This window comes from Curcuma longa, chromosome 20 (assembly GCF_044706935.1).
Source record: "Curcuma longa cultivar G26 ecotype Majalengka, Jawa Barat chromosome 20, ITB_CL_G26_1.1, whole genome shotgun sequence".
In the NCBI taxonomy this organism is placed as follows: Eukaryota; Viridiplantae; Streptophyta; class Magnoliopsida; order Zingiberales; family Zingiberaceae; genus Curcuma; species Curcuma longa.
The window spans coordinates 3,608,972-3,623,580 of NC_133880.1; the positions used below are offsets into that span (position 1 = coordinate 3,608,972).

Below are 14,609 nucleotides of genomic sequence, written 5' to 3' on the forward strand. Positions count from 1 at the left end.
ATTTTATTATGATTGTTCTTTTTTGTTTAAAAGAATTCTGTATGAAAATATTCTGAAATAAATTTGGATTATGAATATGATGGTTCTGGGTTTTTGTAAGCTCTTGTAACGTCTTCATCTTTGAAATTTGCTAGATGTTGAAGGATATCTGAATTGAATGGCAAAACCATCAAAAACAATGGAGATGCAGGGGATCGAACCCTGTGCCTCTCGCATGCAAAGCGAGCGCTCTACCATTTGAGCTACATCCCCATTTAAATTTGCTATCATAATTATGATTCATCACCTGATAAACAAAGCTACATAAAGATAAATAATGAAGTAAAAGTAACTAACACGATTCAAATCAACTACAATAAATTATTTAAATTTAAATTATTATCATTATTATTAGAAAAAAATTAAAATCAAGGACTCGAAATAAAACTAATTAGTTATGTAATTATTAAGATATGGTGAGGTTAATTCATAATTATTAAAAGTTCATTCTTATTTGCAAAATTGGAGTGTCATTGCTTATTAGCCTTACAAACTTAACTTAAGTAGATTTCTAGTTTAGTAGATTTCTCTCAAGTTACTTTACTGTTGCATCATAATCGGGGGCAAAATAATTAAAAATAGCATCGCCTGGACTTTAAAAATTACTCAATCTTAACCTTTACAAGTGTGTGATTAAGGGATGTAAACAAGTCAAGTTGAGTCAAACTTTATGGTGTTCAAGCTTATTTGATAAAGTAACAAAGCCAAGCCGAATTTAAAATGAATCAAGCTTTTGAAATGATTGTTTAAGTTTGACTTGATTTCTTTTTTATGAGTTTAAGCTTGAGATTGGTTCGTTTAGATTTTATTGAGCTCTCAATTCAAGCTTGTTGATTATTTAAAAATTTTACACTTTAAACTTATTTGATTGATTATTGAGTTTGATAATATAAATTTTTTTATTTATTTTAAAATTTTCTTTATTTATTTAACATATTGATAAAAATTTTATTAATGAATATGATTCATAAATATTAGCGAACTGAATAAATATATGTTTAAGATTATGTATTTAATTGATCTTGTGTATATTGAATGAACATAAACAAGTTTTTACTAAGATGAAAATCAAACTTGTTCATAAATATTTGATTATATGATGTTGTTAAAAATAATATATTATAGTTCATTTAATATAACACAATTAAATTACATCTACTCTTTCCCTTAATAAATCTAATAGGTTAATAAGTTATAAATATTCTAAGCATTCGAACTTTCATATTTTAAAAAAGATAAGCTAATCATAAAAATTGTTTTCTAGATATTTAATTGAGATTAAAAATATTGGAAAAATAGCATAGCACAAATTTTAGTTTCACTAAAAGTTCATTAATATCGAGTTCTATATAAATTTACCTTGACGTAAACAATTCAATTTATTATTTTGTTACTAACTACCATTGCTAGCAAATAGGCAGGTAGTGAGGCATCAATGAGCCATGCAGCACTGTTGTGCTACTTTTGTGAGATTGATTATGCAAACTGTTGTGGTACTTTTGTGAGATTGATTATGCTATCTTGCTTGCATTTTTTGGATGCTTTAGTAATCTCCTTCATTTCTGAAAAGACGAACTGAATTTTTTTATAATTAACACTATTGGCATCAGTGAGGCATGCAACAAATTCATCTTGGTTTCTCAAAGAAACCCTGATCTTAGTGACCATCAGCAGCAGCAGTCAAAGTCTCTGCCTTTACATTACAAAAGCTCAGCTGATGGGAAAATTAGATCCTGCTTTAGCTCCGATGCATCTGCAGATGAACTGGAAGCTGAGCAGAGTGCTTCTGGGACTGTTGGTGGTCTTCAGCTTCAGAATGCCAGCATTATCCAACCATCACAACCAAACACAACAAAGCTATCAGAGAAGTTGGAGCATGCCCAACCTACTCAACAGCATTTTGATATGGCAGTGCCAGAGGAGCCTTTTCTATCTGGTTCATCAGCCAAAGATCCTTCTCCATGGAGTGGAGGAAACTATCAGCGGTTAAGCGTGCAGGATCGAATTAACCTCTTTGAAAACAAGCAGAAAGAGCTCTCTGCAAGTTCTAAGAATATCAGCCCATCAAGTGTTTCTAATACGGTAATACAGACTAAAGCTAAGCCCCAGAGGCTTTCTTCTGATGTGTCAGAAAAGTCGGTATTCAGAAGATGGGGTGACACGGGCTTTGAGAGTCGCAGAAGCAACAGTAGTTTCAATTGCAAGAGTAGGGGTGGCGTTGCTATTGAAACTTCTACACCTGGTAATTTCCTATATCCATTCCAAAATAGAACCGAAGTCACTGAGATTACTAGCTTGAAGGATAGTGCAACATGTAAATGCAGGCTAGATGTTCAAGGACACAAGGCACCAAGTACCTGTTCTACTTTGACATCATCATTCTCCTTTTACAATGCTTTAACAGGGGATAGAAATTGTGATGAGGAAGATCAAAAAGCTTCTAACCTCATGACCATGGCCAGAACAATCTCAGAGAACAATCAGGGCACACATTACCTGAGTGCTTCCCTTGGTAGGGTGTATCATTGTGGATTAGATGATCAAGATGCTTTCAGTATTGACCAAAATTTGTTTTCAGAAACAAACAAAAAAACTGGCTATAAGAGCTTCAGATCTGGTCAAAGTCAATTGAAATTAGACAACAATGTGCAAATAGTGAAAACTGCATCTGTTACTGAGCAGGTTAGATTGAAAGGTCAAGGTGAGCAGATTCAAACTGGGGGCATTTCTTCTCAAGCCAGTGATGTTAGGTTCAAAGATCACAGGGAGATAGTAAACCAATTATGCACATTTGGGAGAACAATAGATAATGAAGAAACAACAAAAGGTCTGTCAGCTTCTCAGATTTGCTTTGAAAATTCACCAGAGTTGTCTACAGAAGGTGATTTAGTAACTTCTCAATCTCAGCACATAATTTTCCCTGCAAAAGTAGAGGAAGCAATGGTTAGAAATTCTATTGCCTCTCATAGAACTTTTGGATCTTCTGTAGGTAAGAAAAGTGGACATATCAGTCACCATGATTTGAATTGGCATCAATCATCTGAATTAGAGACTGAAGCAGATGAACTACTACATAGTAAAACAAACTTCTCAGGTGTAGATGAAGTAAGATTTGTTAAAATAAACTTCATGCCTAGCATTCCTGTCTGGACGCCTAATACTCTGAACATCGTCAAACCAGTTTCTGATTGTTCTATGGAACAGCTTCAGGTGCTATCCAAAGGAAATCAAGAGCTAAAAGATGAGCTACAGATAAAGGCTAATGAGTTGGAAAAACTTTTTACTGCACATAAGCTTAGAAGTCTCAGTGAGCTTACTTCATCTCGAAGAAGCAGGCCTATGAATGTCCAGGAGGATCGTGATCCTATGGAAGTGGAAAAAAGATCAGTCACATTTGCCAACCAATCACCTGACCATAATTCTTTAAAGGAGACTGCTAAAGGTGAGGTAGAATCTGATGCCACTTTCCTGCTGAACATGGTCGACAATGTGTATGGTATTGTAAACCAGAAATCTAGTACACTAAGTCCTTGTTTTGAATCCCAAGGCATGTTGTATCACAAGTACATGCAAAAACGGGATGCAATGCTACAAGAAAAGTGGGGAACCAACAGGGTTCAGAAGGAAGCAAAAATGAAGGCTATGCATGACAGCCTAGAACTTAGTCAAGCTGAGATGAACTCCAGATATTCAGGATCTGCTTATAGACAGAGATCAAGATACAGTCATGACCAGGTAAAAGTCTGGAACCTTCTATTAATAGTTCAACTTCATGTAGCAAAAACCACATTACTTACCTTAATTTTTAGATTAGCAATAGATGCATACTAATTATGCAAGCTTCTCATGTTTACATTATTAGATATCAAAAGAATACAGTGATCAAGTGTGTATAGACGGGGAGAGGGAGGAAAAGGACATTATTGTCTGTTAGGTTCCTTCTTTGGTTACTGGAAAAAAAATCTTGTGAAAGTTTTCTAACGCGTGTGTGATGCCTCTTTTTTCCTAGGAATAATAGTTACTCTTTTTTGTTTGTTTGTTTGCTGCAGTTGACAAACCGTTTACTTTCATCTTTTCTGAACATATTTATGTGACATTAATGTTTAGTTTAATCTTGTTCCTTTTAGTGTTTAGGGTTTAGAACAATAAAATAATTATTTAAATATAGATGATAATATAGTAGGGGATAAGTCCAATGACATAGAAAGTTGTTCTTGTTGTAGTTTTTGATAATTTTTTTTTCTTTTTGATAGCAGGCAGTTATGTCTGTTCAGGAAGAGAGAGACCTGGAAGTTCACAACCAAGACATGTCTGGCATTGTTCCTTTTGGTCATCGTTCTTTTAGAAGTGCAGATTGCCTGAAACTATTACCTGTGGAAACATTATCTTCTTCCATCCCTCAAACATTAGTTGCTCCTGTGCCTAAGCCTGTTGTAAAGTCTGTGAAATCAGTTTCCATAAAGCGCAGAGCTCAAACTGAAAATTTTCTTGCTGAATCACTTTCCAACTCCGATTTCAGAAAGGAAAATGCAAAGCCAACTACAGCAAATAATAGTGTAAATGCTGGAGAGAGAACAAAAATAATTTCTAGAAGCAAGAGCATGATTGAAGAGGGTAAGCTTTATAAGGCAGGCAAAGCAAGCAGGTCACAGTCTATGAAAAAAAATACAGCTAGTGCTTGTGAACTTAAGGACCTTTCTCCTCTCAATTGTAAAAACACTGATCTTGTGAGTTTGGGGTTTTCCAGGGCAAAAACAGATGCTAATTTTATCGATAAAGTCCAGAAGAATGGGGAGTTTAAACCCTTCCTTGTTGAAGGGAAAGGTAAAGCTACTGGTTTAGGAGGTTATATGAATAATTTTAAGGGCTTCAAGGTTTCTGAGCCAAACAAAAATAGAGAGGATTTGGAGAGAATGGTCATCCTAGAGCATTCACCTGTTCTTGTTGAAAATATTCAGGAGTTGAGATAACCGCAGCTGAAAGAGTTGCTGCTGACAATTTTCTTGTTAATTCAGATACTGAAAAGTCATGTCAAGGCCAGGAATATAAATTTTCTGATTACCTTGGATTTGAAGATGATGGTCAAGGGTCTATAAGTCCAGTAGGCTGTGATATTCTTCCTGTTCCTCTCAAGTTAAGTATTTCTCCAGGTAATGAACAGGAGTTGCCAGAGGAAAGCCTTCAATCATGTCAACCACAGCTACATCATTCATATGAAGTAACATATGTGGATACTTATGTAGTTTCTCCAATTGGTAGCTTAGCATCCTCAAATTCACAAACAAACCAAAAGATGGAGACACATGCTGCTCGAACAAGAAAGAAATGGACATCTGGACAGATTACTGTCTTTGTTAGTGATGAATCCCAACAATCACTCAAGAATGGCACAGAAGGCTTTAAACAAATACTTAAGTCTGGAAGGAAGACTAAGGGTGTTGAAAGATCAACAGCTTCTGATGGCCATGATGACTATGCAGAAGATGGCCATAATTTAGCTTGGCAGCGAAATCATAACTCAAGGCAGTCACGAATGGGCTACTCCCTTCCTCGTAATACATTTATTGCAGCATAATTTTGGGAACAAGGTACCTTGATTTTGCTGTATGATTGTTTCTTAACTATTCATCATATATGGAATTCCATATTGCCTTCGTAAAGCTTTAGTTTTATCGATCATGATTCCTTACAGCAGTTCATTATACTCCCAACTCAATTATTTCTAGTCTACCTTTTAGCGTTTTGCTATACTGCAAATTTAAATCTTAAACTTTTTGACTAGCAAACCAATCCATAATGAGATAATGAGACTCAGATTTTAGACCTGATATCATTGGCCATCTTCATAACTTCTTTTCAGCACCACGCTCATCGTTATCTCTATCGTCGTCCTGGAGCAAGGAGTATAAGCCTAGATGATATTGGATAACCAAAGAGCTCAAAAGTATGATACTTCACCTCTTTGGTATACATTGCTACACTACATTGGATACAATTCAGTAGAAAAAAACTGCTGTAGGCTATCCTACTAGTTTTTTGTTTGTGAGTTCATGTTCTATATATTTGCTGAAATCTTTTATATATCAAAATGTTTCAATACAAAGAAGTAAAGAATATGTGAGACTGATTTGTGCAAATGGAAAGCAGGATATCTGTCTGAAAATATTTGTTTGTTTCATGTGACATGTGAAGCTCTTGTAAGGTTTTCATCTTTGAAATTTGCTAGATATTGAAGGATATCTGAATTTAATGGCAAAACCATCAAAAACAATGGAGATGCAGGGGATCAAACCCTGTGCCTCTCGCATGCAAAGCGAGCGCTCTACCATTTGAGCTACATCCCCATATGAATTTGCCATCATAATTATGATTCATCACCTGATAAACAAAGCTACATAAAGATAAATAATGAAGTAAAAGTAACTAACACGATTCAAATCAATTACAATAAATTATTTAAATTTAAATTATTATCATTATTATTAGAAAAAAATTAAAATCAAGGACTCGAAATAAAACTAACTAGTTATGTAATTATTAAGATATGGTGAGGTTAATTCATAATTATTAAAAGTTCATTCTTATTTGCAAAATTGGAGTGTTATTGCTTATTAGCCTTACAAACTTAACTTAGTAGATTTCTAGTTTAGTAACCCTGATATTTTTTAACCTTCCAATTTTTTTTCATCATGAATTGCGAAGTTTGATCCAACAGTTCCCCCTTCCATAGGATAAATCTGAAAGTATCGTAGTATTATACTGACAGACTGACTTTTATAATTTTTTTTTGCCACCGTAGAGTTATCCAAATCCAGAGGCTTATCTATGCACTAATTGTAAGTGGGAAAGTTTTGATTATTGAGAATAATTTTAATTCATTAAATGAGAATTTGAAAGATAAATAAAATATGAATTTGAGTTGTCAAATAATTAAGTTATAAATGATTTAATAATAATAAAATTAAAGAATTTAAATTGATTAAATCATTTGATTAATTTAAATAATATTAGGGATTAATTACTCATGCCATTTAGGACTATATTAAAATGTTAATCTATTTTTTTTATAGATTCGAGTTTTTAAAAAGTTCGATAACAAATGTTTAGGATAATTTTGCACATATAGGTGAGTATATTTGTCTTTTCAAAATATTTTTTAAATTATTTTTATGCATGAATGAATATTTAAATAGATATATATATATTTATATATATATATATATATATATATATATATATATATATATATATATATGATATTAAATATGAGTTAATATTGACGAATATTATTTATGTATATTAATGAACTGAATAAATATATATTTAAGATTATTTATTTAATTTAATAAATTATTTAAATTAATAAATCTTGTATATATTGAACGAATATAAATAAGTTCTTATTAAGATGAACATTAAACTGGTTTATGAATATTTAATTTATTTATCTATACGATGTTATTCCAAATATATTATATTATAGTTCATTTAATATAACCCAACTAAATTACATCATCTTTTTCCCTTAATAAATCTAATAGGTTAATAAGTTATAAATATTCTAAACATTCGAACTTTCATATTTTAAAATAGATTAGTTAATGATAAAAATAGTTTTCTAGATATTTAATTGAGATTAAAAATATTGGAAAAATAGCATAGCACAAATTTTAATTTCACCAAAATTTCATTAATATTGAGTTCTATATAAATTTACCTTGATTTATTTTAAAAATCAAAAAATGGGGCATTCCGAGAATTGAACTCGGGACCTCTCGCACCCTAAGCGAGAATCATACCACTAGACCAAATGCCCACTTGATGATATTCTTTTAATTTATTTATATTTATAGGTATATATTTAGTTCCTTTTTAACCCTAGAATGCACAAGGCTGGAGGAAAAGGCTGCAAACTATGGAGGAGTCCTCGGTCTCAGCCGCCGCGTCCCTTTCGGTTCCCGATTCGTCCCTGCTCCGGCGGCTGAATGCGACGACCCTGCTGCCGCCTCTTTGTCTTCCCCTCCGGAGACGCTACCGCAACGGCTTTCGATTCATCGCTCAATCTCCATTGTGGGTCCCTGTTCCCGTATCGGGATAATCTGGCGACCATGCTGCTCGACGCTACTGCATGGGTATCTGCCTTCCGATCTGTCAAATCTGTGATGGTTATTCAGCGCGAGGTTAAGCATTCGCTCTCTATTGTCCTTTTTTGGTTTGATTTGTGGAGGAGTAGGATGTCAATTTCATTGATTTTTAGGACTGTGTTTACTGATTTTCATTGAGAAAATGCCTTTAGTAATATTTACATATCCTCATTTGAAACTATCATGTTCTTACATCTTACAAAATATATCAATTTTGGCTAACTAGTCGACATTGTCGTAAACATCCTGGATCAAACATCAAATAAGCTCATGATCCCTGGCAATCAGAATTCTCAAGAAGCAGGAATATGCCTATCAGGCGCTATTCTGGAAAGCTAAGAATCTAATAGCAGAAGTTTTGACTTTTGAGTTTACTCATGTGTATTGAAGAGCAGTTTGGATTGAGCTCTTTTACATTTTTCTCTTTCAGTTGATTTACTTTCTTTACTGATTTTTAATCCCTCCGAAAAATGGAATGGTGTGCAGATTTTGCTAACGGAAGTATCTGATCTTTCTCCTAAGTGAAATATAACTACATATGATCAAACAATGACAAAATATTAACTGTATGCTTTTGCAATTGCTGGCACAAACTCATAGGTTACCTTTTTCCATGCTTAAGGTTTAGTATACCTGCAATTCTTCAGTGGTTTGATTTTTGCAACTGGCCGAGCTGACTGGTTGGAGCATTGCCAGGCAGTAAGTTAGAACAGCTGCATATATAAAAGAGCACAAACCAGCTCCAGGTTGCATAATTTTTGTAACCCAGATTGACAGTTGCTCCACAATCAAAAACATCGAATAAGTATTCTTGTGATCAATTATAATATCATGTCAGCAGACCTGCTAGTAAAACTCGGTTTTTTCCTTTCAGATTATGTAAAATGTGAATTAATGTGTCTTTCTGTCACACATGTTTATGTTGTCCTACTGGAAATATGATGCTGGACCATACATTTCTTTTACAACCCATGCTGTTTTGTTTTTTATTTCCAACTAATTTTTTAGATAATAGCTACTCCTAAAAGGAGTTTGAATCATGCCAAACTTATTTTGGGGTCTGAGTCCCCCCCCACCCCCCCCCCCCCCCCCCCCCCCCCCCCCCCCTCAACATTTTTCATTGAATTCTAGGAATAATATCTCTCTCTGCTTCATACCATGTACCAGAAAAAGCTTGAAGCTTCTGACCTTGAAGAGGCTATTCTGATTTCTGATCATCGATGGAAAAGGATTGGGATTAAATGTAGTTACAGATTGTATCAATTCTAGCTTGATGATGGTAATACTTTTTTCTTTTTTGTTTTGCATTAGGAAATTTTTCCTAATATTACTAAGGACATATATTTTCCATTTTAATTTAAAATAAAAGGAAGTTATACTTTTTATTAGTAGAGCAACATTCACTTAACTTCTCTTCTGTGCCTGTTAATGATTTTAAGCTTTGTTGATTTTGTCATGTGTTCTTTAAATATCTCTGTTGATGGGCACGAGGTGTAACAGCCCGAATAGTTACATTTTCATTAGCATCAAGCACATTGTTCTTGTGCTTAGAGTGCTACCTGATATTGTGATTTGCCATTATATTTTTCTTTGTACAAGATTTATGCTTATTTGTTCGTTTACAATGTGACTTCTTGTGCTTATATACTCATGGATGGATTATAACACAACACCAAAAGTACACTTCAAGGAGTTCCTTATTGCACCAATCTCTCTGAACGTAACCTTCCATATCTTCCCTACAGTATGCTTTTCGCTGTTATAGCATATATGTATATTTCCATATTTCTTCATATCACAATATGAAGAATAACAACTGTGACTATTGCATATATAGTCACATGGTTCATCACAACTAGAGTCATAAGTCATTCGCTATCACTTGCATTATTTTCGGCAAAAGTGAAGAAGCTGAGTTCAAGTATAATGAGTATCCACATAAAATAATATCCCTGTTGAAGAAGAAGCTCGTTTTCTTGTTGAAAAAAATGATCAAAATATGATAAGTTTTACATTCTTGTCAGTCATATATTGTTAATCATACAAGTGAATCTCATATTTACATTTGTTGATTCCTAGTAATCACATTCTTAAAAATATTATTTCTAAAATAACTTTGTCTTGTTTCAAGTAGAATTTTTTTCTTGAAAAGCTCTTATATTTTTCATTCACTAACACAATGTTTTGTTTACCAATGATTTTACAGCATGCTAGACATTGATGAGGAAGAGTTTCTCTTTCTCTCTCTCTCTCTTTTTCAATATTAGATGTGTCAATTTCTTCAATACTAAGTGTATTCGTATCGAAGAAGAATCTGTGTACCTATTATTGAAGAATCAATTGAGGAATGAGTAGCGTACCCAAACTGTGATGCATAGATGCATCTAACACTCAACATTTGATGCACCCACATTTAAAATTGAGTGCACTTAACATCCTTATCCTTTTAGGAAGCACACTGTGAAGAAGAACTCCATTCTATGTTAGTGGCCTGTTGTTATTGTGCAAATTAGGAGGTAGAATAACCAAATAGTTTAATCAAGATGAGTAGAGATTAGCTTTCCAGGAGTTTTGACATTCTTTCAGATTAAATTGACAAAAGCTGTCTGTTTGAAAATACCAAGAGTTGAACTTGTGATAGCTTTTATTTTTTTTGGAGGGGGTATAATAAATGAGGATATTATCTTAATAGAAGAATAATTCTAGCATTATTGGATAATGCAATTGGAAAAGAATGTCTCCACAAACTTCTTATGACCTTGAATTTCCATAAACAACACAAGAATATCATTAGTGAATTTGATGGTAATAATCCAAGCAAAAGAATGTGTTAAGCCTATTTACGTCCCTCGATAGAGTTCTCTAAGGAGGAACGAAGAAATTTCTTTGGACCTTGAGCAAGCAATGGCTAGAGTAATAAAGGTCACACTCTTCAGCAAAAGATGAAATTCGCCATCTTAATAGTTTTAATGGTTGATCTCACGATCATCTGTAAGGAGACAAATTGGAAAGTTGTAGTTGGCCATGACGGAGGAGGGTATTGCTTCGGTTACATCGAGATTTGATGTTTGCCCACTTCAGCAAGTTTATTTCGTCATAATCAATTCAACTATGTTTCGGGGGCAATAAAGGTCATGTGATGTAATGGTAAAATATTCAAAGGAATAAATAAAAAGATTAGAATTTAAATTTCAATAAAAATGAATATTTTAGAGGTGATATCCGAGTATAAAAAATCAGACACAAAAAAACAAAGGCAGGTCATACTCACAAAGTGACATGAATAATATGAAAAAGTTACCTTTCGATTTGCTCACAAAGATCATTATTCCAAAGCCAAACCCACCAAATCTATTTAAAGTAAATGTGCTGTGGATACAGCAGAAATCACTCACCACCTTTCACTGGAATATCTCCTTTGTCTACTATTGACCAAATGGGATTTCATATTTGAGCACGGAATTATGGAAACTTAGCCGCAGAAACAACAAAAAGAGGAGTTGAAGGCATCATGGATGAAAGTGCACCAAAAAGAGTGGTGTTTAGAGAAAGGAATTCATTAAAGTCGCAAAGGAACAAAGTTGGTTATCAGCATTTAAAGCAATAACTAACGATGCTTGCCCTCGGACTTTGGTATAGCGGTAAGATAATTTGGGAGAAATTTAGAACATCGCGGTTTGATCATCAACTAGAGCATGCTTGGACGGTTAATTTGAAAGAGTAAGTTGTGTTGATGGATCCATGATTGAAGTACTTGGTTCGTGGTCCGGGCACTTCTATAGTGGTGGAAAGAATTATGGAGGTTGGATGTCTTAGTGGTCGATGAAAAATTTTTATGGGATCGAATAGATCTAGTCATCTTCAAGATTAATTGATAAGAACTGGATACTTGGATTATCTCTTTTATTGTCGTGATAATGAAAGGGAAACCTTTATAATTGGAGATGACATAAGAAGATTATTCATTTGTTAAACATAGCAGCATATTTAGCCAACGGTTGCTACAATGCCCTGAGAATTGAGATGCTCTCATTCTCTTTTTTTCTCTCATCACAAGAATGTTCCATATTTGAAACCAGCTATATCAATGAAAGAAAAACTTAGGGTTGGTAAATAATAGGGTATTGCAACCTTGACAGTCTTTTGTTAACAAGTGGGTTGTGATATAAAATGTGACATTGATTGCTCAACAAAAACCATTTACTACAAGTTTAGGGTTTATGTTAAAACATAAGCGATCATTGATCGGGAAGCGGTTCGACACTACCTTAAAGCTTAATTCACCTCTAAGCTTGCATTCGAAGCGTAGAGTGTGAATCAAGTGTCATATTTTGCCTTATATACGAGTCTCATTTGTCACATTGCCCTTGTATGCTACATATGTTAACATACAATGCGGCACATTGCACTACAAAAGGTTAAAGGTTTGGCACAAAAACTCGTGTCGAGCTTAACTCGAGGAACCTTCAACTGCAAGGCACCCTAGCTTGGTTTGTGCAAAGCCCTATAAATGAATGGCTCATTTCTCTGATTCTCTAATTCTAAATGAATGGCCTCTAGAAGGTACCTTCAAAACCACTGATCCATTTCCAAACACCTAACTTCCTCACAGAGAAAGGTGAATAGACTTACTGCTGCATCCCAAACAAGTCCAAAAGCCAGTCAAATGGAACGCTAGAAAGGTACTACAAAACAAAACAAAACAAAAACTCGTCTATATATATATGTGCTAGCTCTTCCCTCTCCATCAGTAGCTACCCACAGTAAACCTTTCCACAAACCCTCTCTTCTCCTTTGTTCTCGCCTTTCTTTCCCTAAACCACAAACAACAGAGACTACGGAGCTAGCATGGCTCTCGTCGGGCTTCTTCTGCCTGCCATTATCTCCTTGTTCTCTGCTGCACAAGGGTATGGCTTCGGAGGATGGTCCGGTGCTCATGCCACCTTCTATGGAGGAAGTGATGCCTCAGGAACAATGGGTATCTTCTTCACAGAGAGTCATCCCTTCAGGTTGTTGTTCAGTCAATCCATTAATGATCTGATGAAATAGTTTTTTTTTTTTTTTTTGGTTTGGTTTGGATGCAGGGGGAGCTTGTGGCTATGGGAATCTGTACAGTCAAGGTTACGGCACCAACACAGCGGCTCTGAGCACGGCCCTCTTCGACGATGGCCTCGGCTGCGGCTCCTGCTACGAACTCAGATGCGTGGACGATCCGCAGTGGTGCATTCCAGGCTCCATCGTGGTCACCGCCACCAACTACTGCCCGCCCAACTACGCCCTCCCCAACGACGACGGAGGCTGGTGCAACCCTCCGCGGCAGCACTTCGACCTCTCGCAGCCGGCCTTCCTCCGCATTGCGCAGTACAGGGCCGGAATCGTGCCGGTTTCTTACCGAAGGTAAGTGCTGCTCACTGATTTTCAGTGATCGATACCCTCATTGTGACCAGGGGCGTGGGTGGGTGGGTGGGCGGGTGGGCTGCAGGGTCCCGTGCCGGAGACGAGGAGGGATGAGGTTCACCATGAACGGCCACTCCTACTTCAACCTGGTGCTCATCACCAACGTGGGGGGAGCCGGCGACGTGCATGCTGTCTCCGTCAAAGGGTCAGCAACAGGGTGGCAATCCATGTCCAGGAACTGGGGCCAGAACTGGCAGAGCGGCGCGCGCCTCGACGGCCAAGCACTCTCCTTCAAGGTAACCACCAGCGACGGCCTCTCCGTCGTCTCCTACAACGTCGTCCCTGCTTGGTGGTCGTTCGGCCAGACCTACAGCGGCGGCCAGTTTGACTAGCACTTCTACAACTAGCTAACATGGGTCAAAAGTTGGTAGTGGTGGACTCTTAATTACCACCCTCCATGTTTGTGTCGAGAGGACTTAGAACCCTAGTTTGGATCAGTGTGTGTTGTATTGAGCCATCTACATGGCAGTTACAGCCATGCATGCATATGATATGAAGGCGAAGAACTTGAGCTACGACTGTTGCTGAGTTAAATTTACAAAAGAATAGAATGTTGCAGAAGCATATTAAATCTCTCACCTTGGATTGCTGCCTTGAGAACGAACCTAGAGACGAGGCAGTCAAATGCAAGAACGGACCTTTTCTGTACGAGTTCTGGTGCAGGGGATTCTGAGACTGCATGTGGATTCCTGAACTGTGTCAAAACTTTTTGTCAGAGACTTAAGAGAAGCAAGTTGGTTGGTGAACAGGTAGTTGGCTGAGTTAATAATAGACTCGAATGGATCGAGGAGCTGGTCTGTTCAGTTGCAGCGTGTTCTTAACAATAGCCATACCCACCTAGGTTTGCAGCGTGTTCTTAACCCACAGTATCAATAAATGTCAGTCATTAGTACATTAAAGAATAATGAAGATAAAGATTTAAATAACCTTAATGTAGTTTACTCATTCCTAGTTTTCTTGTCATGTCCA

General features: G+C 35.9%; 2 protein-coding genes, 1 long non-coding RNA gene and 3 other non-coding genes across 6 annotated transcripts; 3 read left to right on the forward strand and 3 right to left on the reverse strand.

The window, feature by feature from the left end:
- Positions 1-179: 179 nt before the first annotated feature.
- Positions 180-252, reverse strand: TRNAA-UGC (transfer RNA alanine (anticodon UGC)). The gene has a single exon. It is a non-coding gene; the product is annotated as a tRNA-Ala (tRNA).
- Positions 253-1,481: 1,229 nt separating this feature from the next.
- On the forward strand, positions 1,482-5,614 carry LOC141813587 (uncharacterized). Its single transcript, XM_074701550.1, has 6 exons — positions 1,482-1,540; positions 1,650-3,774; positions 4,293-4,684; positions 4,787-4,884; positions 4,998-5,189; positions 5,283-5,614. Exons 1-6 carry the CDS (start codon positions 1,482-1,484, stop codon positions 5,612-5,614), a joined length of 3,198 nt encoding a protein of 1,065 aa, XP_074557651.1.
- A 696-nt stretch (positions 5,615-6,310) lies between these two features.
- TRNAA-UGC (transfer RNA alanine (anticodon UGC)) lies at positions 6,311-6,383 on the reverse strand. Its single transcript has one exon. It is a non-coding gene; the product is annotated as a tRNA-Ala (tRNA).
- Positions 6,384-7,783: 1,400 nt separating this feature from the next.
- TRNAP-AGG (transfer RNA proline (anticodon AGG)) lies at positions 7,784-7,855 on the reverse strand. Its single transcript has one exon. It is a non-coding gene; the product is annotated as a tRNA-Pro (tRNA).
- Positions 7,856-7,958: 103 nt separating this feature from the next.
- Positions 7,959-9,571, forward strand: LOC141814008 (uncharacterized). The gene is made up of 2 exons (XR_012600424.1): positions 7,959-8,219; positions 9,315-9,571. It is a non-coding gene; the product is annotated as an uncharacterized LOC141814008 (long non-coding RNA).
- Positions 9,572-13,009: 3,438 nt separating this feature from the next.
- Positions 13,010-14,604, forward strand: LOC141813236 (expansin-A10-like). Its single transcript, XM_074701165.1, has 3 exons — positions 13,010-13,161; positions 13,268-13,580; positions 13,666-14,604. The coding sequence occupies exons 1-3, from the start codon at positions 13,032-13,034 to the stop codon at positions 13,970-13,972; spliced, it is 750 nt and encodes a 249-aa protein (XP_074557266.1). The 5' UTR covers positions 13,010-13,031; the 3' UTR covers positions 13,973-14,604.
- The last annotated feature ends 5 nt before the right edge of the window (positions 14,605-14,609 follow it).

Excerpts from the sequence above, each read along its gene's own strand:
- LOC141813587 (XM_074701550.1), top strand. The coding sequence starts at position 1,482 with ATGCAGCACTGTTGTGCTACTTTTGTGAGATTGATTATGCAAACTGTT. Across the intron at positions 1,541-1,649 it reads CAAACTGTTGTGGTACTTTT|TGAGGCATGCAACAAATTCA; the intron begins GTGAGATTGATT and ends TATTGGCATCAG. Across the intron at positions 4,685-4,786 it reads AAGGCAGGCAAAGCAAGCAG|GGCAAAAACAGATGCTAATT; the intron begins GTCACAGTCTAT and ends GGGGTTTTCCAG.
- LOC141813236 (XM_074701165.1), top strand. The coding sequence starts at position 13,032 with ATGGCTCTCGTCGGGCTTCTTCTGCCTGCCATTATCTCCTTGTTCTCT. Across the intron at positions 13,162-13,267 it reads TGATGCCTCAGGAACAATGG|GGGGAGCTTGTGGCTATGGG; the intron begins GTATCTTCTTCA and ends GTTTGGATGCAG. Across the intron at positions 13,581-13,665 it reads GTGCCGGTTTCTTACCGAAG|GGTCCCGTGCCGGAGACGAG; the intron begins GTAAGTGCTGCT and ends GGTGGGCTGCAG.